Source organism: Ambystoma mexicanum, chromosome 5q (assembly GCF_040938575.1).
Source record: "Ambystoma mexicanum isolate Mex_15411 chromosome 5q, UKY_AmexF1_1, whole genome shotgun sequence".
Lineage (NCBI taxonomy): Eukaryota > Metazoa > Chordata > Amphibia > Caudata > Ambystomatidae > Ambystoma > Ambystoma mexicanum.
This window is the reverse complement of record NC_090933.1, coordinates 950521064-950546916: the sequence shown is the minus strand read 5'-3', so window position 1 is coordinate 950546916 and position 25853 is coordinate 950521064. Positions and strand designations below refer to the sequence as shown.

The window sequence follows — 25853 nt, the reverse complement described above, 5'->3', positions numbered from 1 at the left end:
CATCATTTAGGGGTTGCAACTGAGACCGCCGAGGTCTCCCTTGCTACCCCTGGAGTCTCCCTTGCTACCCCTAAAATAAATGATTTAAAAAAGGTTTTTCGTTTGATGTTTGCAAGCTCCTGGGCTGTGGCCAGCGCCATGTGGCTCTTTGGCTGGCTTTCTTGGGAGTGGCTGGCTTTCCTGTTCAGACCAAAAAAAAAAAAAAAAAGGGGGGGGCTTTACAAGTTTAACACTTTCAGCAGTGACCCTAAATAAGAAAGAATAGGAATACCAAAAGTGTCTTTCCGAAATTCTATACACCTCAACTCAGCCATTCATCCTTCTGAGGTTGATAAATGAGTACCAACACAGGTTGGGTGATATTGTATGCATTTCTTTTCTATATAAAGTGCTTAAGCGCAAGTACTATATAATAACACCATTAACATTTGGCCATGGACGTCAGCTTACAGTCACAGTAATTTAGTAATATGGGCCTATACACACGGATTTTAGTTATACATATGGCGATCCATTCTTGTATGAAATGTACATGACAGTGATATGGTAACCATATTTTTTCGGAACAAGTCTATTTGATGACACTTTCTATTTTGTCTAGGGGTGAAAGGTCGTGTTCCATCACTTCATGCGATATCACTTCGGGGGTGGGGTCAAATTACATTACTCTCTGTGATGTCATCAGAGGTCAAGTGTCGTGTGATGTCACTTCCACTACCCCAGGCATTTTGGTGAAATGACACCCTTGTTGAAACCCCCTCTGTTCCACCTGCATCATGCACTAAAGATTTTACATGGTGCACTTACATTCAGTCAGCACTGTGACAAAATCGAGCTTCTACAAACCAAAATGGAGAAAAAGAAATCTAGCCTGACCACTAAACTCTGCCCCTTTGGCTACACAAACACCCCCACTGAATAAACTTGATTTGTTTAAATTCACACCTCTTGCCACCAAGGATGTTGAGGATATAATCATGACCCTGAAAGCATCTAGATGCCTAAGAGATGTCTGCCCTGCATTAATTGTTAAAGAGTCAGCGAAAGATCGTGCGCCTTTTATCACAGCCCTAATTAATGCTTTTGTTGCTACCACCACAGTACCAACGAATTTCAAATGCATGGATTATGCCACTTCTAAAGAAACATACCCTTGACCCAAACACCACAACCAATTATAGACCAATTACAACCGTGCCCTTTCGCCTCAAATTATAGACAGGGCTGCCCATCTACACATTCAGCATCACCTGGAAAGTGAAAACCTACTAGGACTCTGCCAATCAGGTTTCCGACCGAGACCTGGCAAGGAGACAGCCCTGTTAGACCTAGTAACACAAATGGAGATCATAAAAGACAAAGGCAATTTAGCACTCCTTTTGTTACTAGATCTATCTGCAGCCTTTGACCTGGTAGACCACTAAGTCTTATGTAAACACCTCATCTGCAGCACATTTCTCTGACAAAGCCACCTCATGGATTCAGTCCTTCTTAAACAACAGAACCACTAGAGTCTTCTCACCCTCAGCTTACGCTACCCCAGTCCCTGTCACCTGTGGAGTCCCCCAAGGTTTTGCACCTCATCCACACTATACAACATTTTCGCAAAGCCCCTCTGACTACTTCGACCATGTGGGTGTCTCCTACACAAACTATGCGGATGACACCCAAATCCTTATTCCCATCTCCGGTGACTAGTACACAGACTCCAATCGACTAAATGCCGTCTACCAAATCATCCAAGCTTGGATGGCCAAACATGGTCCATGTCTAAATGACAACAAGACAAAGCTGTTCCTTTTAGGTACTCAAATCAGACTCGGCCAATTAAATGCCTTCAATATTGATGGCAATAATATTACGGTCTCAAAAGACGTAAAAACTCTAGGCATCTAACATTGACTCCTCCATCTCTCTGACAAAACAAATCAAAGCTACTGCCTCCATGACTGCATACACGTGCAAGCTAATCAGCACCTGCAGACCTTTTTTGACCACTGGTAACTGCATTACCCTAGTCAGAGCACTAGTCCTTTCCAAGACAGACTATTGTAATGCTCTATTCTCAGCACTAACCATCTTAAACCTAAACAAGCTTCAAATTGTTCAAATAATGCACTCTGATCAGCAACCAACCACCCTAGATCTCACCACATCACAGAGTTAAGGCGCAGTCTATACTGGTTGTCTGTCCCCCAAAGAATTTGCCTCAAAACCCTCTCACTTACATTGAAATGTTTACACAACCTAGCACCCAAGTACTTGTGTGTTAAATTCATGCAGAAATCATCAGACCGGCCTACCAGATCCTCATACTCCAACTGCCTGGTCATCCCTAGGTTCAAGCAAAGGCAGGGGGCAGTAGCTTCCCAGTCCTTGCAGCCAAAATGTGGAACTCCCTACCAGCAACTACCAGAGCCGAACCTTCCTTCCATTTATTCAGAAGTCAGGTAATAACCTTGCTCAAACTGACTGATCAACTATACTGATTAACCTTACACACTGAATGTTATACCTTGGAAATCTTTCTCGTATACCATGTATATTGTATCACATCATCATTATGTAAATACTTTTGTAAATACTTATCTGTAACTGTTATCCTTCTGTAAATTACCTATTGTATGCCTATGCAATTACGAATGCTTTACTTCTGTATGAAATGCACCCAGATGCCCAAGAGATTGGTGCGCTATATAAATAAAATACAATTCACAGCCAATCAGACACTGCTGCATTCTGGTACTTGTATTTCTTAAGATCAATTCCTTTCATTTTACATTCAGTACCGTTTCAAACATACCTTGGGGATTCTATTCACTTTTCTTCCACTTAATGACTTCCCTGGTTGGCTTTTAGCTTGGTTTGCTTTTCAATGTTCACATCACTTCCCTTCAGGGATTTCGCTTTTATTTTCCTTCCGATATAGTGTTCACTCACACAGTCATTCTGTTACTTTGGCTCTTATTTTTCAGGTAAGTTCACCCTGTATCCCCTCAGCCGGGCTCAGATCATCTTAACACAATGTTCAATTAGTCTCCCTCCATCGTGCTCGAACCAACTTCCATTTATTTTGTTTTTTAACTTTCTTTCATTTTTGTGGTCAAGCCACTTGCCCGCTTTACTTGGTGCCTTCCCTCACATGCTCTGCTTCCCACCTGCTCGCCCGAGTCCCTCTCACTCTTTTGAGCAGACTCATCGGGCAGCGTTGCGAGGTCAACGGCTCTGTCCTTTGGCGTGGGGATGAGGTCAGGGTCTCACCGCCTGACCCTCTACATCCTTGGGGTCGGCACTGGTCCCAAGGGAACAAGCAAACAGCAAGGTCCTGGCTGCCTGAATCCAACACGTAGGAGGCACAGCTCCTGTGACAAGCTGCAGCCCCTCCCTACTCACTGGGTCAGCGTTGCCACACACTGTCCTCTGGATTCACCTGACAGCTCCCATTCTCTTGGTTTCTCAGCTCCAGACAGTCTTCCCAGCTTCCTTTTCATGTTTGGGATTTGAAGAGGGATCCTCTGCCGGTCTCAGCCTTGCAGCCTCCCTCTTGTTCTCCCAACTGCATCTGAACCTTCTCTCTCAGCAGCCTCCCTTTATACACCTGTGCGAGGTTAATGGGCAGCAGGTGTGCGATTAGGGCTGGGTCTGCCCGACGTTGCCTGACTTCATTAAGGGGAGCTTTGTAGTCCGTCTTGTGTCTTAGTGGGTTTTTCACTGGCATCCTCACCCCTCCAGTTTCCATCATCTTCTCAGTATTATGCAAAAATGTGGGGTGGTGGCGGAGAGGGATTTCGGTAGATGTGTGTTTGAAGATACCCCTAAAAGACAGGGGTTGTATGGTTGCGAATAACGGGCGAGAGGGGGATAACAGTGTCTCGCCCAGGGTATTCCCATGAGAATGACCCCAGTCTCTGCTACCTAAGCGATCCTCCTGGTCCACCCCCAGGGTCTGGATCCAAAAGGCAATGGCCGTGCCCTGGCCACCCAAATAGAGGATTCTCGGGGTACAAATGGGAGAATACCCCTAGGTTTCTCACAGTATCCACTTGTTCTTATTTAACAAAGTGCCCCTCTCTATTTGGAATGCAATTGGTGTATCCGTTCTATACATTCTATATACAATTTCAGCAGTTTCCACATGACCATAGAGTGGAGCAAGAGGAGGCCCAGCACGTGGCGGATAACCCGGACCGGGACTCTTTTTGGCAGGGAAAGTACTCTCCTCGAAAATAGCCCTCCTAAAAAAGGCCATATATTATATGGCAATGCAATGGAGGCTTCCGCTCCATAAGATAATATGGCCACAACTTTCAGCTTAAAGGTTAAACACTGGATTTGACGAGTAGCACAGTACCTACTCAACAAAGCAACCCTGGGCAGCCAAATTTGTGGCCTTGGCTCAAGATTTATTCTCTCAGTGCATCAATTGAGCTGATGTTCACACACATCAGCAAGTTTGTAAAAGTATCTACCCCCTGTAAGGAACCACTCAACTGTCTTCTTTCTTTTAGCCAAAGGAGGTCGAAGTGTCAAGACTTTCGACTTAACCATGTTCACCCAAAGACCGTCCTGCTCGACATATCAAGCTGGCGCTGTAAACCTATCGGCGTCTGGTCAAACAGGACCAAATTGTCCTCATACAGCAACCAGCTCTTGGCAGGAAACATTTAGCCCTGCTCAAGGTTACACCCAGGTCTGAAATAAACAGGTTGAACAGGGTTGGGACAAAGGGGCAGCCCTGCTTTAAGCCTTTACCCGTTATTGGTCTCGATAGATATCCAGCCATGTTCAGTCTGACCCTTAGCGAGTTAAATGAGTACAAAGCGTTCATTGCAGACAACAGGTCATTCGAACACCCCCAATCCTCCACTTTCACGCAGGCGAGGTTTCTATCAATGCTGTCGAACGCCTGGGCCAGATGAATGAATGTCAGGTATATTCTTTAGTTTTTTGCAAAGTACGGGTCTTCAGAATATTGAGCAGGAACACATTCAAAGTTGTTGCTAAACCAGACTGGAAGATGTCGAATCTGGTTGAGGACTACACCCATTTCCTTAAGCCCTGTAAAATGATTGAAGCAAACATCTTGCCCACCAGGTCTAACAGGGCAATAGGGCGATAGTTATTAAGATCAGCTCTAATGCCCTTTTTAAAGATCGGGACAATAACAGTGGACTTCCAAGATAATGGCACTTCTCTAAGCTTCAGTATCTGTTTGCACAATAACAGGAAGCCTGCCCAAAGCTCTGGTTCTTTTTTTACCATGACATTCATGAGCCCATCAGGGCCTGGTGCACTCAAACTACTTGCTTTTTTTTTTTTTTTAATAAGGGCCCAAATGTCGTGCCAATCAACCTGAAAAGACCACTCTATGGCTGAATGTATTTCTTTTACTGGCGACGTTGTGCGTTGGTCTTAAACCCGTTAGAGAAAAGGGGAACCCATGTCTCTTCCAATATCGCATTTATTTGAACTGCTAACTGCAGGGTCTCGAGGGAATTAATCAATTGCCATATTTCTCTTGTCAGCTTGTTTGCCTTCTTCCCCAGCATACTCTCGGCATACTGTTGAATCATAGCAGCCCTGTGTGACCGTATCCAATTCTTGCGTTGCATTCTTATATTCTAAATACTAACCCCCATTCCTACTCTTGCTTTGAGCTTTAATACTGCGCTATGCAGTTTTTTTTCCTCTTGGCAACTTGTTGGTCAATAGTGTGCTTAGGTCAAACCATCGCTTAAGGCCCCTGTTCTTCACCTCTCCAAAATCTGGTAAAATTAGAGAATATTCCAGTACTTTGTTTCATCTGGCCCTTCCAGTTCCTTGTATATGCGTCATACCTCCTTACAAATAAGGTGATCTGGTTAGGCCTTTACACAGACGTTGCTTTGAAAAGAAGCGTAAATTCTCCCTGTTTATTTACCAATCGTCCTCACATTTTACACAGAGATTGTCTAAACTCTCTATTTTTTTTTCTTACCGTCATCCTGTATGGACTTAGTTCAAATAGATCTCCAGGCAGATGTCACCACTAGTTGGCTTTCCTGAGCTACCTCTGTTAAATCAAAGCCTAGCGGTGGCAGATTTGGTGCTGCTTCCAGGGTTCGCTTGATCAAGTTAGAGTTTAAATGGACCAGCACCGTGTCAAGCCTACTACAACTCAACCAAAACGGTATCAGCTTGGGAAAGCAATGTAAGAGCTTGAGGATGTTAGAACGGTTCATGGTTAAAGCATCGTCCCTATAACGCACTCGTTCTAGCAACACACATTTGTCCAAACTAGCATTATACTCCAGCCCTGGAGGCAACCATTTATTTTCCGTGCCACCTAAATTACCCAAGTGCGTGCTTTCTGTCCTTTCATTAGGAGTTTTTTTAATTTCAGACTTTTGTTGTGTAGGTCACCAAACCTTTTTGCTCTAAAGTTTGAAACGCCAAGTGGGATGTGTTGTTACGCTCACCTGGCTCCCACAGAGGCGTCGATCTGGGCTGGACTGCTGCGATCTCCACCAATGTGACGCGTAGGGCCGAGATGACGGACTGGACTGGCCCACCTAGCTTTGTTTGCTTGGCCCGTAGGAATATTCTTGGAGAAAGGGAATTAACCACCCGTGGAGTTGAGCGTAAATCCCCCCCACCCCGTTGTTCTCCCACTGATCACCTTGGCTGTCCCCTCTTATAGTCTCACCTGATGATTTGAAAAGATGAGCTCTCCATCCTGCATTGAGCGCAGGGGCGCTTAGATAACCAGTTGCTTCACTGGCTCGAAGGAATTGGTGAGTTCCAGGACAATATTGACTCCGATATTCCCGGCAAGACGCCGTAAGTATGTATTTCGTAAGAGTTCAAGTGCCTGACTTTCACTCTTGTGCGATTCCTTGCAGGTTGCAGCTTGACCTTACTGAAGAGTTCCTCGTGGCAACCGCTAATGTTCTGGTAAGGATTTGTATTATCCAACACTGTTCGATAAAATAATGTCCATATGTAACCTGTTGCTTTCTCCCTTATTTAGGCGCTGAGAGAAAGTATGAAGTCTCGGGGAATGATGCCTCCGGCGGTAAAATCAGGTAAGTCTTTTGTGGTGAGGAGGGTTCCCCTTGTTAGTCCCTGGTTTCACCTTGCTGTCCTTTTGTTTCCCCTTAGGGGCCGGGGTTCGGCGAGGATGCAGTGGAAGCTGCGCCGACCCGTGAAGAAGAATAGTACCCCCGGTGGTAAAATCAGGTAAGTCTATGGGGGTATTCCTCTGTGTATTCCCTTGGCTCACCTTGCTGTTCTAGTCTTCTCCTTAGGTGCCAGAGTGCGACGGGAACATGCAGGAGGATGCGGTGAAATGTGAAGATGCTGCGAAGGAGGGTGAGTTCAGCGCGGCGCTGCAGCAGGCGAGGCGACGCGCATAAAATAACTTCTTTCTTCCAGCTCGAAGGCGCGATGAATCGGGAATTCGGGTAAGGATCAAAGGTATTGCTCTTGTTCCAACCTTTTCTCCTTCTTTCTCCCTTTTTCTAGGAGCGCCAAACTCGAGGCGGGCGTGGCAGAAGACTGGATGCAGACCTGCAGGCACGGTGAGCGTTACGCTCCTGGATGCAGAATAACGCGAAGCGTGTGCTGCTCTTCGGGCGTGGTTTAAATAGCCTCCAAAGTAGTCCCAGGTAAGTATTCCTCCCCAGCCCCACCCGAGTAAAAAAATAGTCCCTAGGTAAAATAGTCCCTTCCAAGCCTCTTTTGGCATGGAGCTCTTGCAGAATGGTCTGCATCAGGTAAGTTTTAATCTATGAGCCTGGCGCCATAGGCGCCAGGACTGCAGCCAAATAGCCCCTAGCAGGGGTTGTTGGGCTTGCTTGGGGTAACTTGATGCCTGCTTCCGGGGTTGCTGGACGTGGTCAGGGTTCCCAGGGGTAGGCATCATGACATGTGTTTACTCTAGGTAGGAGTAATTCTTCATGATTTCCTTCCAAACTGCTTTCGCCCCCGAGGTTTAGTAAGCATGATTTTACGTTTAGGGCTTCTGACCATAGGATATGATATGGCATTTGTAACGCGCCTATACACAAGTGTTTCAAGGCGCGACGAGGCAGGGAGGGGGGGGAACAAAGGGAGGACAGAAAAACGATCCTCCTAGGCCAGGTGTCATTCAGATCGCGCAAGTGCATGGGTAGAGGGAAGGGAAAAGTGCAAGGGGAAAGGGAGGGGGGAAAAAGTGCAGTACAGGGTAAGTAGAATAATAAATAATAAAAAGGCCATCTGGTGGCAAGTGCAAGGGAAGTGCAGACAAGTGCGGGGAAGGGGGCTGTAGGGATACAGAGACAGTTCTGCAGTGCAAGGGTTGCCAGGGAGGCAGTGCAAGTGGAGAGTGGCTGGGCCAGGGAACGAGATCGGTGAGAGTGGCCCAGTTGTAGATTCAGTGCAGTTTCAGTCAAGAATTAGCAGGGGAGAGGGGGAGAGAAAGCATAAGCAAAGATGAAGGTTTTGAGGTGCTTCCGGAACCGGAGATGGTTCTCCTCAAGGACATACTCTGGTCTTTGGAATTGCCCACTCCTGCGTTACCTGAACGTCAGCATGCAGGGAGTGAACCTATGCTACTTCATGTGATTGCGTCCTAGCCCTGCACAAGGGATTACCACTGTGGCTTAAAGTTAGAAATAGGCCAACATGATTTCGCAGAGGTCCAACAAGTTGACCAACTGGTTAGGTCTCTTACAACAACAGCAAAGGACAACAGTCCCACTGTTGATTTCTCGTGCAAGGGGAAGACGCTACCAATACCACAGCTCTCTTGGGAAAGGCTTTCTTGGAGACCTCTATTGAGCCAAGGAAGGATTCTAAATTGGGGAATTTCCAGCAGTGTAGAAAAAGAGGGACATTAAGGGTCTGCCCACCAGACAACTGGAATCAGATCCTGATCCGTCCATAGCAAAAGCTCTGCAAGGCTATACTGCTTCAGGCACATAACAGAGGCACTTTGTCCTCTCATCACATAGGACAATGGAAGTATGGCTCATGGATGCCTATGATACAGTCATTTGGCTGTCCAATGACTCTTACTTAAATATGCTTGCCACACCATCTAGTACTATTATGGGCTTTCATGTGTCTCATTAAATTTATAAAAGATCACGTGACAATGATAAAAATATCTACTTGTGTGTAATATAGATTTACAAGATTGTACCCCAAGTTCCCCATGTAATTCAGGTCTTTATGCAATTAGATTGGAATAGCCCTAAATATGACTTCATCACTAGGGAAACCTTTCTGTACCCAAAGCACTCTCTTTGGGAACAACACATAGGACATCAGAGTTTCCACTAGAGTAGGAGGGGGAAGGGGAAGTCAAATGCTGAAAGAAATAGGAGAACTTCAACATCTAAAAAACAGGAACGGAGATACGATATATGATATGGCATTTGTAACAGGCCTATACACAAGTGTTTCGAGAAGCAAGGAGCATCAGAAAACATGAGGAACGGAACTGTTGTAATACACCTAGGACTGTTCCTGGGTTGTGCCCGAATATATAGTGCGCCACAGAGGCTACATTTAGGGCACTACCAAAGTTGGCAAAATGAACCCCCAAAAAGGGAACTTTGATCAAACAGCCACCAATGCTTATGAAGCATGCATAATGCTGCATTCCGCATCAGTTGGGGAAAATGATTCAATTTGAACACTTAGTCTATCTTGAGAGTCCATACAAGAGAAATGAGACCTTAGCGAACCAGAGGCCATAATAACTGGTGCCATGATAGATTAGGTTCTATAGAAGGCCAGAGCAAGCTAGGAAAAGGAAGGGAGCAAGCCAGGAGCGATGAAGACACCAGGACGAAGGAGATTCAAAACCAGGCGACAGGAAAGCCGAGCAGTCCCAGAGAGGCAAGGAGCCCTGCAAAAGCTTGAGCCTCATGGAGAGGTTTACACTTTGGAACCAGAGAAGTCAGAGTGACCTTAGACATGGGACTGCAGAATGATTAACTGGACACGATATGCCTGAATACAAAGCTGGGCATCATATCCCCCTGGAGAAAGAAGTGCGCCAGGCACTATAACCCTTAGTGGATTACAAGCAATTAGTTGGGTGCCACATCCGTGTGACTGGGATTGTGCTAAAGTTGTTAAGCAGGATGCTATATCCCAGAGACTGATTAGGCCAAAGATGCTACTGAGCACTTTATTGATGAGGCTGTATCCAGAGTACAGATCCAGCTGGAGACCAGGATTAATACTAGAGAGAGAACAAGGACACCCTCTAGTTCATTCCAACCTGGCACCTTTTGCTTAGTTAGTTCCAAGATGTATTGCAGTTATATCCATACAAGAAACAATGTGCCAGAGCACATACTTTTGTCCAGCGTGTTTTTTTAATCCAGTTAGTACTCGCACATATTTTTACCAGTAATTTAAGACCAACAAGCTAGCTTGGGCCTTGAGAAGAGTTACAAGTGGAAAAATGGGGTGCTTCTTGCAGTAGTTGCTCAAAGATTTTAAACACAATGAGGAAGAGACAATCCTGCTGGCATATCACAGGATTACGGTGCTCAAATATATTTGTGAAAGCTTGTTGATCAAGAATTAAGAGAATCACTTTGTAGTTATTCCTATACATTTCACTCAGTCTTTTGGCAATATTTGATGATCAATGCTTAATGGATGAGGACTAATCTTATACAATCATCAGTGATTGTCCTCCTTAATCCACAAAGGGGGAGCAGCTTTCTTTAGAGTGTAATAGTGTAGTACCAGTACCCCAGTTTGGTATGAAGTCTGTTTGATATTCACCACATTGACATGTACGGAAGGGAATTTTGAGAGGGTCAGCAGTTCGATGCATTCTCAGGGCCTGGTGTTGTGCTTCATTCTTATCGGGTGATAGCCCCGTGGGTGATTCAAGCTTGTTTTAGTAATTGTAATGGGTTTATAACACGCTTAATACCCAGAGGTTTCTAAGCGCGGACCTGGGGATTGAACCTAGGATGCTCGGCATCCTCTTGCTTCCAAGATGGGCGCATTGCCTCTGAGCTATCCTCCCAAGACATATGGTGGATATAGGTTTTCTGTTTAAGTATGCACTGATAAAATAATTTATGCAGTGTGCCAATAATTGTCAAAGTTTAGAGTGGACGAGAGCAAAAGAAAAATGTTGCGTTTGTGCTTTTTAGTTTTTGGCCATTAGGTGTCGCTTGTGACAAGTACTCTGAGGAGGGCATAGTCTGTATCTAGCCCAAGTGGCTAAGGTCACCTGAGGCACGCATTCATGATCCTCCAACGAGCCCTGCTCCACTAGGACTCCTTCCCCTCATCCCATGGGTAGTATCACCAAAAACCTTATATAGCCAGAGACCCCCCCCACACTGCAAGCCACTTGCCCCTGACCAAGTCACACTCACACCTTCCCCAACAACAACCACAAACAGCAGAAGCCACTAAGAAAACCACAATTAAAAAGTGACCCTCAAACCAAACAAACGAAAAACCATCATGGCCAACAAAAACTCTGGCCAACGTTGCTCCGACTAGAGCCTCTGTGATCCAATACAATAAAACTACGAAAACCCAACCAAAGGACCGAAAGAACCTCAAAATCAGCCAGGACCACCTTGGGCACAAAACCAAAGAACACACAGTTATACATTAAAAAAACCTCAGAAACACGGGAAGCCATTCGTAACAGTGAGCTACCCTGAGCCTCCAAGAATAACTGCTAGAAGACTTAAGAGAAGAGAATATGCCATGCCAGAGAATAGGACGGTGCAAGAGAAAGCAAAGAGAAAGTATAAGCAACATGGAACGGGGCCAAGGCCAACACACCAGCAAACACCAACACAGCAACGGAATACACCCACGAGCCAGACGGTAAAAAGAACCGCCTCGAAAACAAGACAATAAAAGATAAATAACTGTACCTAAAGCCTTACTTTGCAACTGACTGCTCGCCACAGAAGCAACCAACTACCAGAAACGTTAGACACATCAGCAGGATATCGGGACTCCAAAGGAAAAAGGCAGAAGCAAACAAAAGGAGAAAGACGGAAAATTACACCTTCATTCCATACATGAAATCCACTCGGCCACATTCTGAACCACGAGGGTTCCAACTACTTAAAGATGTCTGCTGCTGCTTTTTGAGACCCCCATCCACAGTTCCCTACTGACCATCAACCCACCTCTCGTATTTGATTGGCTCACTGTGCCTTTAATATCCAATCAAGACTCGCCGGAAGGCGAAGCCGGGCACGAAAACAAAGGCACGGAAAGCTAAGGCACAACGCCTGTCCTTGCCGGTCCCTGCCGACTGCCAGGAACGCTGCCCTCTGCCAAAAAGGACCCACCTGATGACGCCCCAGCTAAGGTACTGTGCATGAGAAGCCTGCAGCTCTGCCTAATGCGCAATGTGCCATTCACGTGATGCCCTCACGCTGTTACAGCCCGCATTCAGCTCACTCCCTCACCCCTCCACAGCCTGGCACTACCTCAGCGCTCCAAGCTTACCACCACTATTAACCCATATTCCGCAACTGTGACCCTGTTTTCTGCATTAAGGCTTACACCAAGAGTCCCCATCACTCTACCATTGCGTCCCGCAAGCAACTGACTCACCATGGGTGAACTGCACCCCTCTCTCACCCACTCTGCCACCCTTCATCATAGCTATCTCTATGTGTGTATTCATGTATAGTAACAATCTTAGCCATTGTGCTGTCCTGGTTCAGCATATGCAGCCGGCAATGCCCTTCACTCGTGCAGACTGAGCCACTCTAGCATATTAATCAGCACTACCTTGCCAACTATATACTCTCCTGCACTGTTAGACCGGTTTATCTGCACCCACCTAGCTGAGGCCTAATCCGCACGCACCTAACTCTAGCCACAATCTGCCTTTGTGTACGCTCTTAGCCAAAGTCAAACCTGCCTACAGTGTATGCTCCTAGCCAAAGTCAAACGTGCCTATTGTGTATGCTTTAAGCCAAAGTCAAACCTGCCTATTGCGTATGCTCCTAGCCAAAGTCAAACCTGCCTATTGCGTATGCTCCTAGCCAAAGTCAAACCTGCCTATTGCGTATGCTCTTAGCCAAATGCAAACCTGCCTATTGCGTATGCTCTTAGCCAAATGCAAACCTGCCTATTGCGTATGCTCCTAGCCAAAGTCTACTCTGCCCATTGTGTATCAGGCCTCACCGACCATACTAAACATAACATCCCACCATCCCAACAGGCTTCCATGCTCTGACTCCATTCCACCTACACAGTTCTTACCAGTCTTAATCACATACAACCTCCATAGTCACTCCCTCACTGTCACCCATCCCACCAACACGGTCACCAAGCCCAAATCCACCCCCAGAATCACATCTCACACACCAACAGTGCACATAAGAAACACTGGACTAGGAACCCGCACAACCACTGCACCCACCAAAACCACTCACAAACCCACACTTCACACATTCCTTCCACCTACCACAACCACCTCTACCTCCAATCCTCAGCACCCCTCCACCAAACACCACACCGCCTCCACCAAACCTAGCACACATGAACCCTCCCAAATCCAAATTGCCCTCATTAATGTAAGATCCCTACAAGCCCATGCCACAGAAATACATGACCTAGTCTCCGACCTCGAGCTAGACGCACTAGCCATTACAGAAACTTGGCTCCATGAAGCTTCTGGACCAGCCATATGCCAGTCCCTCCCCGCTGGGTAAAATCATCCTCCGCCAAGATAGACCAACATACAAAGGAGGAGGTGTGGCCCTAATAGTCAAAAAAACACTGAAGGCCAGACAAATTAAATCTACCACATCCGAGAACTTCAATGCCTTATCAGTAAAAATCTCCCTCACACCCAACGACACCACGACAATGTACCTTATACGGACCTCCAGGCCCACTCCTGAACTTCCAAGCTGACATTCTACACCTCATAGGTAACAACCTCAAACCCAAATCCAGAGTCATACTCCTAGGAGACCTGAATCTCGGATTCAATGACACAAAAGACAAACAGCAAAACCTTTGCTAAAGCCCTTCTGGATCTCCAATTCATCTAGAGAGTTGACTCTGCCACCCACTCTAAAGGCTGCATATAAGACTGGTTAGCTGACCACAACTGTAAGGTAGATATCAGCTCAAACACTCCACAACCTTGGACCGATCACCACCTCATCCACTTTCACATTCCAACAAATGCCGCATTCACTCAAAACCCTCCCATACCAGCTGCACTTGCCAGATTAAAAAAACTGCTCACCAAAGAGAGAATCGGCCCTCTCCTAGAAATCTCAGCACTAACATCTCCCATCTCAGATAACCGTAATGATCTCGTTGAACTTTACAACATCACTATCAAAGAGGTCATCAACACAGTTGCCCCTCTAGAGACCAAAAAAGCAAAAAAAACTTTTCCATGCCAATTCATGGTTCAACTAAGACTTACGAGACCTAAAACACTCAAAAGACACGCTAAAAAAAAAAAAAGGCAATCCTGCCCCACCACCTCTCTGCGTGACTCATACCCAACTATCGCTAAACAATACAAAAACGCCATAGCCAACCCCAAAGCTGCCACATACAATACTCGAATTGACAATGCCCAATCACACTCAAAAGAACTATTCGCCATCTTCAATGAGCTAGTCACACCTCCCACATCCAAACACCAAACGGACAAAGACGAGAAATGGTGCAATGATATTCAGAATGCCATGCTTGACAAGTTGGACCTACTCCAAAAGAAAATCAAAGCCAACCTAGACAATCTACCCAAGTCTCCCCACAAAACGCAATCCTCGCCCAACCCCAAGCACCCTATCCAACATGATAGCAACTCACCACCGCCATTTACCTTTAGAAAGGTAACCATTCCTGGGGTCTTACTCATTGAAACAAATAAAACCCTCACTCTGCAAAGGGGACATCTGGCCAGCAAACGTAATCAAAGACTGTGCCGAGCCCCTAGTGCCATTCATTGTAACCTTCATCAACGCATCATTTGCCACTGGCTCAGTACCCTCCACTCTCAAGGAAGCCTGAGTTTGTACACTGCTAAAAAAGCCATCCCTAGACCCAGACTCACCTAATAACTACAGACCAATCACAACCGTGTCATTCTTATCGAAAATCCTGGACAAGGCAGCTTATCTACAGATACAAGCCTACCTTGACCTACACAACATCCTAGGCAAAAGACAGTCCAGCTTCAAAACCAACTTCTAAGAAACATGGATAAAGGCAAATGTGCCATCCTCCTACTCCTCGACCTATCGGCCGCGTTCGACTTAAGTCGACCATAAAATCTTGAAGACACACCTCAACAACACGGCTCACTTCTCCACTGAGGCCACAACCTGGATGACATCCTTCCTGGAGTGCAGAGTCATGAGGGTCTACTCAGACCAAGCGTCAGCCGCCCCCTGCCCATTAATTGTGGAGTACCACAAGGTTCCTGCATGTTAGGGAGAATTCTCTGTTATTTTCCCAAACCTAGTGAGTCCCCCAGCAGCTTTGCTGGTTTATTTTTTTCTCCTGCTAAGAGTGAGACTCTTTTTCTCCCACTCTTAGACATGATTTGAGATATCCTTTGACTTTGTAATGTGTTTTATGGGCTATGGGGTCTATTACTCCATAGGGTTTCATGTGGTTTTTGGTAAGTGTGTTACATAGCACCCTCAGTGCAGTAACACAGGGGTGTCATAGTGACCTCCAAACAGACTCCATACCCTGGGACTGACTACTGTCTCCCAGTGCATGTAAAGTCACCATTAACTTTACTAGTCTTAAATTGGGAACAGAACCAGTACAAACCATCATATTGTGGAAGTACTGTTAGGGGTAATTAGATTGCCCCTGGGTCTGTTTTTTGAGGGGGCACTGTGCAGTCCCCCCTCGTCGAGTTTCTGGTTGGTGGCAGTGGTTACCACGCAAAATATTCCTTAAGAATATTTACTATGGGATTTTCCCATTCATTTTAAACGCACCACTTTTTGGTGCAATGTTAAAGATACCGCTGGGTTATTTATTTAAAATGTATTCCCCGGTTGGGTCTTTTTGCCAGTACTCGTTTTTAAAATGGCGTTTGTGTTCGCCTCTGTAACTCCAACCCAAGTCGAGCCCTTTGTTCCACTTTTTGGCGTGCTTCTCCACAGAAGCCTCCAAAAGTGGTGCCACTCTATCTGGGTCTACAGGATGTGTGTGGGGGGGTTTAGGCACCCTGGACTGAGTTGCCCCGGCAACTCAAGTCGCACTCTTGTGTGATTGGCCCAGTGGTGAGCCGAGCATGTTTGAGTGACAGCTAGGACTGATGAATGGGGGTTTTCTGCATAAAAGCAGGGCTTTGGGGACTGGGACTTCGGACGTTGCCACAGGACCAAAGAATCCGAAGAGGGAGAAGCTGACCGACCTGCAACGACGACACCACCGGTGGAGCCCTGCTGAACCGACTCACCACTTCTTCCATCGACAGAGGAGATCTTCATCCCGAAGAGTCTTCTTCCTTTGACTGGTGGGGATAACCAGTTTTCCCGCCTTTTCGCCTTCCCGGATCATCTCGTGGCCGCCTTGCCTGTGCCAAGCACCCCAGCAACCGGGATACCACGTTTTACCACTATTGCGAATAAAAGGGTAGTACCTTTTAACCGGAGAACTCTGCGGCTGGTTTCTTCCCTGGCAGTGCAACGACCTTCAGCTTTCCTCCACGTCGAGATCTTCTCTTCCTCTGGACGACGCACGACTTACACCCGCTGCCAGGAACAACTGCCCCCGCTGGAGGATTCTCACCACTTTCAAGTTACTGTGTCCGCCTGGCCTCCCTCGCAACGGTCTGTGTGGGGTGTCTTAAATCCTCAACTTACTACTTGGGTTGGCCCTAGGCTTGCTAACCGAACTTTTCTGAGCTGAACTAATTCCTTTTTGAACTCCCTGCAAGACTTTTCAAGCCTTTTTAAACTGTGATCTTGGGTGCATTGGTGTTCTACTCTCTCCAAGAGGGAGCCTGGCCTCTGAACTTTTTGCTCACAAGTAGACTGACTTTCCTGCCTTGCTGGGTGCTTCTTAAGTATTGTGTTGTGTGCTTTTCCTAATTTCTGCCTTTTCCCTCCCTTTTTCTTAACTTATTGGATTGCCATATTTAGTTAAGCGCTCACCTCTGTCTGGAAATAAGTGGTGTTAACTAAGACTTGTCTAGTAAGAAATAAGGGATGTATACATACTAATAGTGACTGTTTTTGAACTTGCTTACAATAATCGTGCTGGAGTGTTTATAAGTGTGTCTTTTTAATAAATAATATACTTTGATACCAAAACTCTGGTCAGTATTTGCTTGTGCTACTGTATTTTGGTACCCATCGTGTATACTCTATATACTGTCAAACTCTTCTTGAGAGAAGTCTGGCTGCTCATCCACAGCTACCAGGTAAATCTGGGTGGTACAGACTGCTACCAATTGGGTTTACTGCCAACAACTGTAGTCTTAAGCCTTTTGCAGTGGTCCCTAAGGGAACTGCACAGGTTTCTGCCTAACACTGCACCTCCCCCACACCCTCCCTTTATTCAACGACCTACAAGAATTCGGCATTACTTTCACCAATTATGCGGACGATACACAAATTCTTCTCCCATTATCTGGTGACTACGAGCAAGACCTAAAAACTCTGCAAAACACATGTGCCATCATCCAGGCTTGGATGGCAGCCAAAAGCCTCTGTCTCAACGGAGATCCTACTGGTAGGACCTAAAGAATTCCTCAGCAAACTAGACAACAAATACAGTAACTTACTAATTGAGAACTCTGTAATCCTTGTCTCCTCAGCTGTAAAAACTTTGGGAGTATATCTAGACTCAACCCTGTCCATGGACAGACCTGTTAATCACATCTCCTCAGCAGCACTAACAACTAAGATAATCAATGCAGTAAAACCACACCTATCCACTATGAACTGCCTCAACATCGCCAGAGCCACCATAGGCACCAAATTGGATTACTGCAACGCCCTCCTACTAGGCACCTCGGCCAAAAACATCAATAAACTTCAAATCACTCAGAATAATGCTCTGAGAGCTGCCCTCAATATTCCCAGGAGGGAACACATCTCCTTAGCAAGATAAAATGCTCACTGGCTCCCAGTCAAAGAGCGCATCCATCACCCACAGATGCACATCCCAATCCGCCCCTAGCTACCTCACCGAACGTATACAACCAGTCCAGACACTTAGACCCAAAAGGGACCTGTACGCAAACCAACTCTCAGTCCCCAAATTCAACAGAGCTAAAGCAGGCGGCTCGAGCTCCGAAGTTCTAGCCCCAAAATACTGGAACTCTCTACCTCCCAAACTGAGAGCTGAACCATCCCTCATGGCCTTCAGAAAAGCACTGAATACCATCTTATTTAAGTGGCTCCTACTTAATCACCACCTCAAGGAACTTTAGCTAGAACACACAACTGTACCTATACTTACTGTTCCTATGTAACCAAAGAACTTTTGCCATGTTGTAACTATGCTCCCAGTGTTCTTCTATTATGCACCTATGTTTAAGTCAACCTTCCTGTAACAGCGCCACGATGCCCGTGGGCAGCTGTGCGCTTTAAAAATGCAAATAAAAAAATGCAAATAAATAAATACATCACCAAAACCCAGGGGGACCTCTGGCAACACCAACCTGAAACAAGAGGAGCCAGAAGACGACGTGTACCCAATACGACACCTATCTGACCTACTTAATGATGAAACAGACCTAACAGAACAACCCACATCCGCAGAGACAATAAGGAGAATCACCAATTAGGCCACCTAAAGACGCAAGCAAGAACCAAACAGGCCACTATAAAGAAATAAATACACAGCAATCTAATAAATGCCAGATCGATGTCCAAATGCACAACAGAGATCTTCAATCTACTTTGCAAAGGGGGAATCGACATCCTATTCGTCACAAACCTGAATAGCTAAAAACTACAAAGTCATACTACACAGCTGTCTGCTTGACCACTTCAAATGCATACAGGCAAACAAAAAAGGAAAATGAGGACTGGCAGTGGTTTACAAAGAGCACCTAAAAATAAAAAATAAAACAGCTGTCTCACTGAACACGCCGAACTGCAAATCCCTTGTCCTTCGCCTGCCCTCACATACCCAAACAAACCTCACATTTATACTCATCTATAGACCACCAACCTAGGACGCAACCTTCATAGAAGTGGTCATGAACCTGGCCATTAAACATGATCACTTGGTCATTCTCGGGGACTTCAACTTATGATTCAGAGAAGAGCAAGCAAACTCGCAGAAATCACTAACTAAACAGCTTGAGACAATGAAACTATGACAGATGGTACAGGAGCCATGCACATGGCATGACACACGAGATGCAATCTTCGCCAATAAAACACTGATTACAACAGACCACCAATCCAAATACTATGGAGCAACCACCTCATTATACCCTTTGTGATGCAAACACCATCAAAAGCATCCAAAAAGTCTCAAAAGAATCCACGATCTGGAAGAGAAACTGAGGAAACTGTCAAAAGCAGTAACCTAGAAGAAAAACTAGACGCCTCAAAGCCATTAATTGCAACCTTGGATGCAACAGACAGAAAAAACAGACCTAATCCTGAAATGGACCGCAGAAAAAACCCTCATCCCATCACGAGAAAAAGCAGTGACAAGATGGTTCGCCCTCCCCGCCCCCCTCAAAGCAATGTAAAAAAGCAATCCGGAAACAAGAAAGGAGAAAAAACTACAACCAAGTCAAAAGAATAACATGAAAAACAAATCTGGTCATACAAAATGGAAATTCTCAAAGCGTAAAAGAAATACTACGACAACCGGATCACAAAAGCCACCAACACTCAGAACTATTCAAAATCGTAAACGAGACGAGAAATCCCCCTGGATTGCAATAACACACCGGTGCCCTTGCACAAATTATGCGATGATCTTGCAGATCATTTTAATAATAAAATCACTGACATACATCGGATCATACTAAGTAGATCGATTAATCAGACCATGCACCATTTACAACCAACTCCTGGATCACAGAACAGCTTCTCCAATGTCAAGAGAATTCCTCAGCTTGGTGAAAAAAAAGCAACAAGGCAGGCTCCCCAATGGACCCCTATCCACCAGACATCTACTAATCAATCCTTACAAAGAGCACACCATCGCTATGCTACCTAAACCTCTTCAATCTCACTTTCAACGGGGAGCATGCCTACATCAAACCGGTCCTTAAGGATAGAACGGGTGACGTGGAAGACTTCTCAAACTACAGACTGATATCAAACATCCGTTACCCGGCAAAATTATTCGAGACCTAGGTCTAAGAACAAATACTGGACGAGACACAAGTATGCTTCAGACCCATGCAAGGAACAGAGACAGCACTACTCTCTATATGTGACGACCCAAAGACCAACGTAGACTCCACTCGAACTTGGCACCGATACCACTCAACTTCTCTGCAGCATTCGACACAGTCAACCACAACAACCTTGTCAAGAGACTGCAAGAAATAGGGATCGGCGACAGAGCTGCTTTGGATTAGATCGTTCTCTGAAAGAACAGAAACAGTATGGATAAAACCATTCAAATCCACACCGTGGGACACCACCTGTCGAGTTCCAAAAGACTCCTTGTTATCCCTGCTCCTCTTCACCATCTATATGACGCCAATGATCAACCTCATCAAAATACACGGCTTCACATGCTACAAAAACGCAGATGATAAAATAAATCTACAAAATCAGTGCTAAACAAGGAGAACCCAACGCTATTGGACTTTCTCAAAGAACTCCACCAATAAAGACAACCTTAAAATCAACCCGGACAAGACGGAAATCATGAGTAAACCAGACAACCAAGGAAACAACCAGTACATTCTGTGGCTCACAGAATTGTGAACACCACCCACGCTGTACAAAAGTAGTAAAAAAAACTTGTAAGCCTAGTAGACAAGTTAATTCTAGAACCTCAAGTAAATGCGATAAAAAAGGCATCTTTCCTCTTCACATGATCAAAAGATTCTACCATTCCTCTCCTTCACACACAAAACACTGGCCATCATCTCCCTCATCATGTCCAGGATGGACTACGACAACATACCTCAGAATGACAGACTACTTACTGAGGAAAATGCAACAAATACAGAATGCAACGGCCAGACTTCTCCTCAACCTCTAACGAAGGGATGTAAACCATTATTACTACCACTACTACACTGCGCCTGCTGTCACCGGTGCTGTCAATCTATCTTTCTCTTCTGCTATTCTTAAACACACCCTGGCAATTCCACTTAAAAGAACCTACTTTGGATCCCACTCTATGCCAACCTTCGCCCTATTTCTTTACTTCCTTATATTATAAAGCTCTTGGAATCACTGTCCCTACTTTTCTTTTTTTTTTTAAAGGTTTTCCTTTTTAAAATCCTTTTCATGCTGGGGTCGGACAAGGGCGAGGAACAGTTTGTTCTGGTGCCGCTCGTGGACACCCTTTCTTGGCTGTCTGACCAGAGGCAGTGGAAGGGATGATTCTTTTAGATCTGTTGGCAGCTTCTGATACCGTTGACCACTCCATCCTTCTTCTATGACTGGCTAGTGCTGGGATTTCTGGCTCTGTCCTGTATTTGTTTGGATACTTTCTGTAAAACCACTCACAATCACTTTGTTCCTTTCAATACAATTCTGTTCCCATCACATGAATGGTTCCACAGGGTTTATTTATTTTATTTATTTATATAGAGCTCCTAACCCAAAAGGTATTTGGGAGCACGTTTACAGGTTAAAATTAACGTACAAGTAGTTTCATTTTAGATTAACAAGGTGCATACAGTAATATTTACAGTAATAATATTTACAAGTTACATTTTCAGTTGACACAGTCAATACAGTAATTAAAAGAGGCAGATTAAAGAGCAACGCAAAAGAGTAAGCAGTAGTCTGGTACTTGGATCATTATTATTCCTGTGATAATAGCCAAGATTTTAGTTTTTTATTCGGAAGGCTCAGTAAGCAGTCTCATTTCTGATGTCGTGTGTCAGAGTTCCAGAGTTTGGATGCAAGGACTGGGTAACTCTTACCCCGTTTCTAATGTGTATCTTGGTACCATTATTTGGTTGACCTGGGAGGCTCTGGCAGGTCTGTTCGATTGGGTCTTGGTGAACGTACAGTTTAAGTATTTAGGGGATTTGTCAAGCAGACACCATTTGTCTAGTGGGAGTAATGTGGTTGGCGTTAGGAATGTTGTGCCGCTCTTAATGCGTTATTCTCTAATACTTGTAATGTGTTAAGTGGGCTCTGCCCTTTCTCCAATACTGTTTAATCTCTACATTCAGAATTTGTCCAGACTGAACCAGTCCCACGGGTTATATGGCTATTCTTATGACGACTGCACTCAAATTGTTGTTCGGCTCAATCTAGCGGCAGCAAACGCTGCTTCTCGTCTGCGTGGCTGCATGGAGTCAGTGGGGTGCTGGATGAGCCATAACTGGTTGAAGCTGAATGCAGACAAACCATAAATTCTGGTGGTTGAGCCTCCTTCATCTGCTTCTTTTTGGACACCACAAGCTTTCTGACCTCTTAGCCAGCTTTTTGCATACATGCTTTCTGGCCTCTTGGCCCACTTCCGCCCCCCATCGTGGAAGTGAAGGACCTGGGCTGTAAACTCTCATGCGTCTCTTTCAGCAGAAGCCCAGGTTTGTATGGCTTGCAAGAATGGATATTTCAAACTTAAAATCTTGCCGAAAGTTCTCCCTTTCTTGCTTATACAGTTCTGTGCCCCTGTGGCAACTTCCTCTTTCTTCAGGCTTCTTGATTACTGTAACTCAATTTCCGACTCAATTTCTGGCTCAACCTCTCTACCTTCTTACTAGGCTTCAGGTGCTACAGAAATCTGCAGCTGGAGCCGCTATTGGCACCCCTTTGCGTAGTTCCATCTTGCCTGTTCTTCGCCATCTACATTGATTGCAGGTGGCCTGCCCTATAGAGTTCAAGGCACTCTGCATCGCATCGTCCACCATGCTTCCTATGGAATTGGTGCAGAGTTCCTTCAGGAAAAAATCAATCCCTATAAGCCGGCTCGAACTCTGACATCAGAACATGCGTACTTCATGCGTCTCTTCATGCTACTGAGAAACATTTGTTGTTGCGTTGATCACTCAAGACCCTGCTGTTTTGATCTTTTCTTGATTCCCTCACTGTTCTCCTTTTAGGGTATCTTTGTTAGTGCCATGATGCCTTTATTGGCTTAAGTCTGCACTCTACAAATTCGGATTAACATAACAGCTAAGGATGCTACATTGGCTCCAGTCAAAAAACAAAATCACCTTCAAAACAACGTGCATAACAGAGCAATTCACAGCCAAGGAGAAGAATTCCTACAAAAGATAATCACCATCTACAAGCCAGCTAGAACACTTAGATCATCAGCCTAGACCCTAAACCATACACGAGGAAAAAAGAAATCGTGGTGGATCAACATTCTCTTGCATAGCCGTAAAACTTTGGAACATCCTCCCCAGAGAAATACGAATGATGGAGCATCTACAATTCAGAACATTTCTAAAAACTTGGCTCTTCAGCACCGAATGGGATGAAAACAACTGAACAACATTCTGCACCATGAAACAAACACATGACAGAAAAGGAGTGGGAGTAGGCCGGACTGGAGGGCAGGGGAGAAGAGCGGCATCTGACTGAGAAGGGTGGTTTTGAGAGCCGGAGTGTACCCATCCTGATCGAGGGCCAAATGTGGTAATGGGGAACGAGATGTGTCCCACTAATTGGGCCACTCAGGAACAAGGCGGAACGCAGAAACCAGGCAGCCCAAGGACTGACCACAGGGAACACATTACCCTTGGAGGAACTCATGGTGTGGTCAGTAATTGCTACACTCTAGAATGAACGATAGGGTGTACTGCCACTAACAAGCCGTACTAAAAACTCATCCTTCTGCATATACCTCTCAAACTCTGAATTAAACACAACCATACCTCCACAGCACCACCAACACCACATACTTCACACCACAAAATGAAACAAACTACACATAACCTCCCCCAATACCTCAGGGTGCCACCTATCAAAAAAAACCTACACCCGGTGACCAGTGTATCTGAACTGAAGCAGCCAACATCACAGCTCTCTTGCTCTTTTTCCCGCTCAATCCTACTAACAAACCTGCCGCCTTCCTTGCATTACAGATCCTGAGAGCGCCAAGAGACCACGCAGTGGCAACAGTGCGCTGTATAAGAACCTTTAACATAACGTCTATACGCCTTAACTATTGCAATACAGTTCAGATGGGGAGAGGGACACATTACATGTAGGTGGCGTTTGGTTATTTGCCCACCCATTGACTGCCCATGGCCATGCTAATGCCTATGGCCAGTCTCATCCAGTTCCTGCCCCTCCCTGCCCCAAACCCCTCATGGGAATTTTTTTTTAACTCACTTTAATCAAGCCTTGCTGTCAAAGTTTCCTTTGAAATGCAGTCCTCTCTTCTGAGAGTTAATGACTTAATTGGAGTTAACCCACTACTGGTGTAATAGAAATGTCTTAACTAGGTCTGCCTTCAGCCATTCGATTTATAAGCATTATGCATGTCTTCACTGAAATCCTGGTAAAAATAAGCATTATCAAAGCCAACAGTTTTGGCTTGTGCAGATGTGTTAGACATTTGCCAGCCAATGCTATTAGATGTTGAGGTACTTGCACCATTTTCTCACCTGCAACCATCAATGGGCAGTTACCTGGCAAGTGGATTTCCCATGACTTCTCAAAAGCCCAAACTGTGGGCATTGCCAATGCTTGTAGAAATATTTGAGTGTTTTATGTTGTAGTTGAAGTAGGTGGACTACTAAGAAATATCTGCTCAGCATTTTGAAAATGTGTTCTCACCCATCTGTATTTAAAGGTGTGTGTTCCTCTTCTATTAAGGCACGTCTGTACTTTCATCACCGATAAAATGGCCTGAACATGAAGGCGGTCTTGTTTTTTTGCCAAACACTGACTTATCTAAGGTCTGCATCACTGCTTTTAAATCAGTTGTAAGATCACAAAAGTTATTTGTGTGCATGGATTTTCGTGCAGCTAATTCGGCAGTGATTGTTTGAGGGCATTACATAAAGCACTCACCTGTTGTGCTTAGTATGTAGTTTCGGATGTAGGATGCAGAACTGTCAGCAGTGGGGCTATAATATGTATGTTTCAGTCTGATCTTGTACTTTGACATTTCAGTTGTATCATTTTAGGGTGATTTATTGTTTTAGGTTTATTTTGACCAAACTATTACTTTGCCCCTTGAAAACGCTTGCTGGTCAGCTTATTGGCCTACTTTGTTTTGACAATCTAAGGTGTGAAACTGTTATTGGGCTGGGACTTGGACAAGCTGCTGGAGACCGAGGATTGGTTACAAACATCCGAGGCAGGTTGTGCAACATTGGCGGTTTGATTCAGCCCACCAGTTGAATTCACCAGTGATATTATTTGTGTGTTTTTATGCTGATGTAACAGTTTGTGAAGCAGTTGTGAGTGTATGGTGTAGATAACTTTTGTGGTGGTGTCAAATTCATTATAGCCGATGACTCGGTTATAGGCTGGTTAAGCTGCCCAGATGGTGACATGTATGGAGAATAATTTCAATGAAAATGCACCTCAGAGCACCAATAAATAACATGGTATTCTACAAGTCGAAAGCCAGCTTACTTGTAGTCTTCATTTGCTGCCGTGAATATGAAAGCTTCCATGGGGTTCCAACAGAGGGAATTTGATCTCATCTCTAAAATTACCTAGCAGAAAAAGAACAAAAACCCCAGAGAAGCGGTTCAGAATATTTATTCATAACATTTGTATTGAGGAAACTACTCA

The 25853-nt window shown here is 45.1% G+C and overlaps 1 protein-coding gene across 1 annotated transcript in view; it reads right to left on the bottom strand.

Moving 5' to 3' along the window:
- The window catches only part of DCAF13 (DDB1 and CUL4 associated factor 13), a 675264-nt gene that overhangs the window by 363280 nt on the left and 286131 nt on the right, over positions 1-25853 (bottom strand). Inside the window, exon 7 of the mRNA XM_069621473.1 lies at positions 25692-25774. Coding sequence (XP_069477574.1) covers positions 25692-25774 — 83 coding nt within the window. The remainder of the gene's footprint in view (positions 1-25691; positions 25775-25853) is intronic.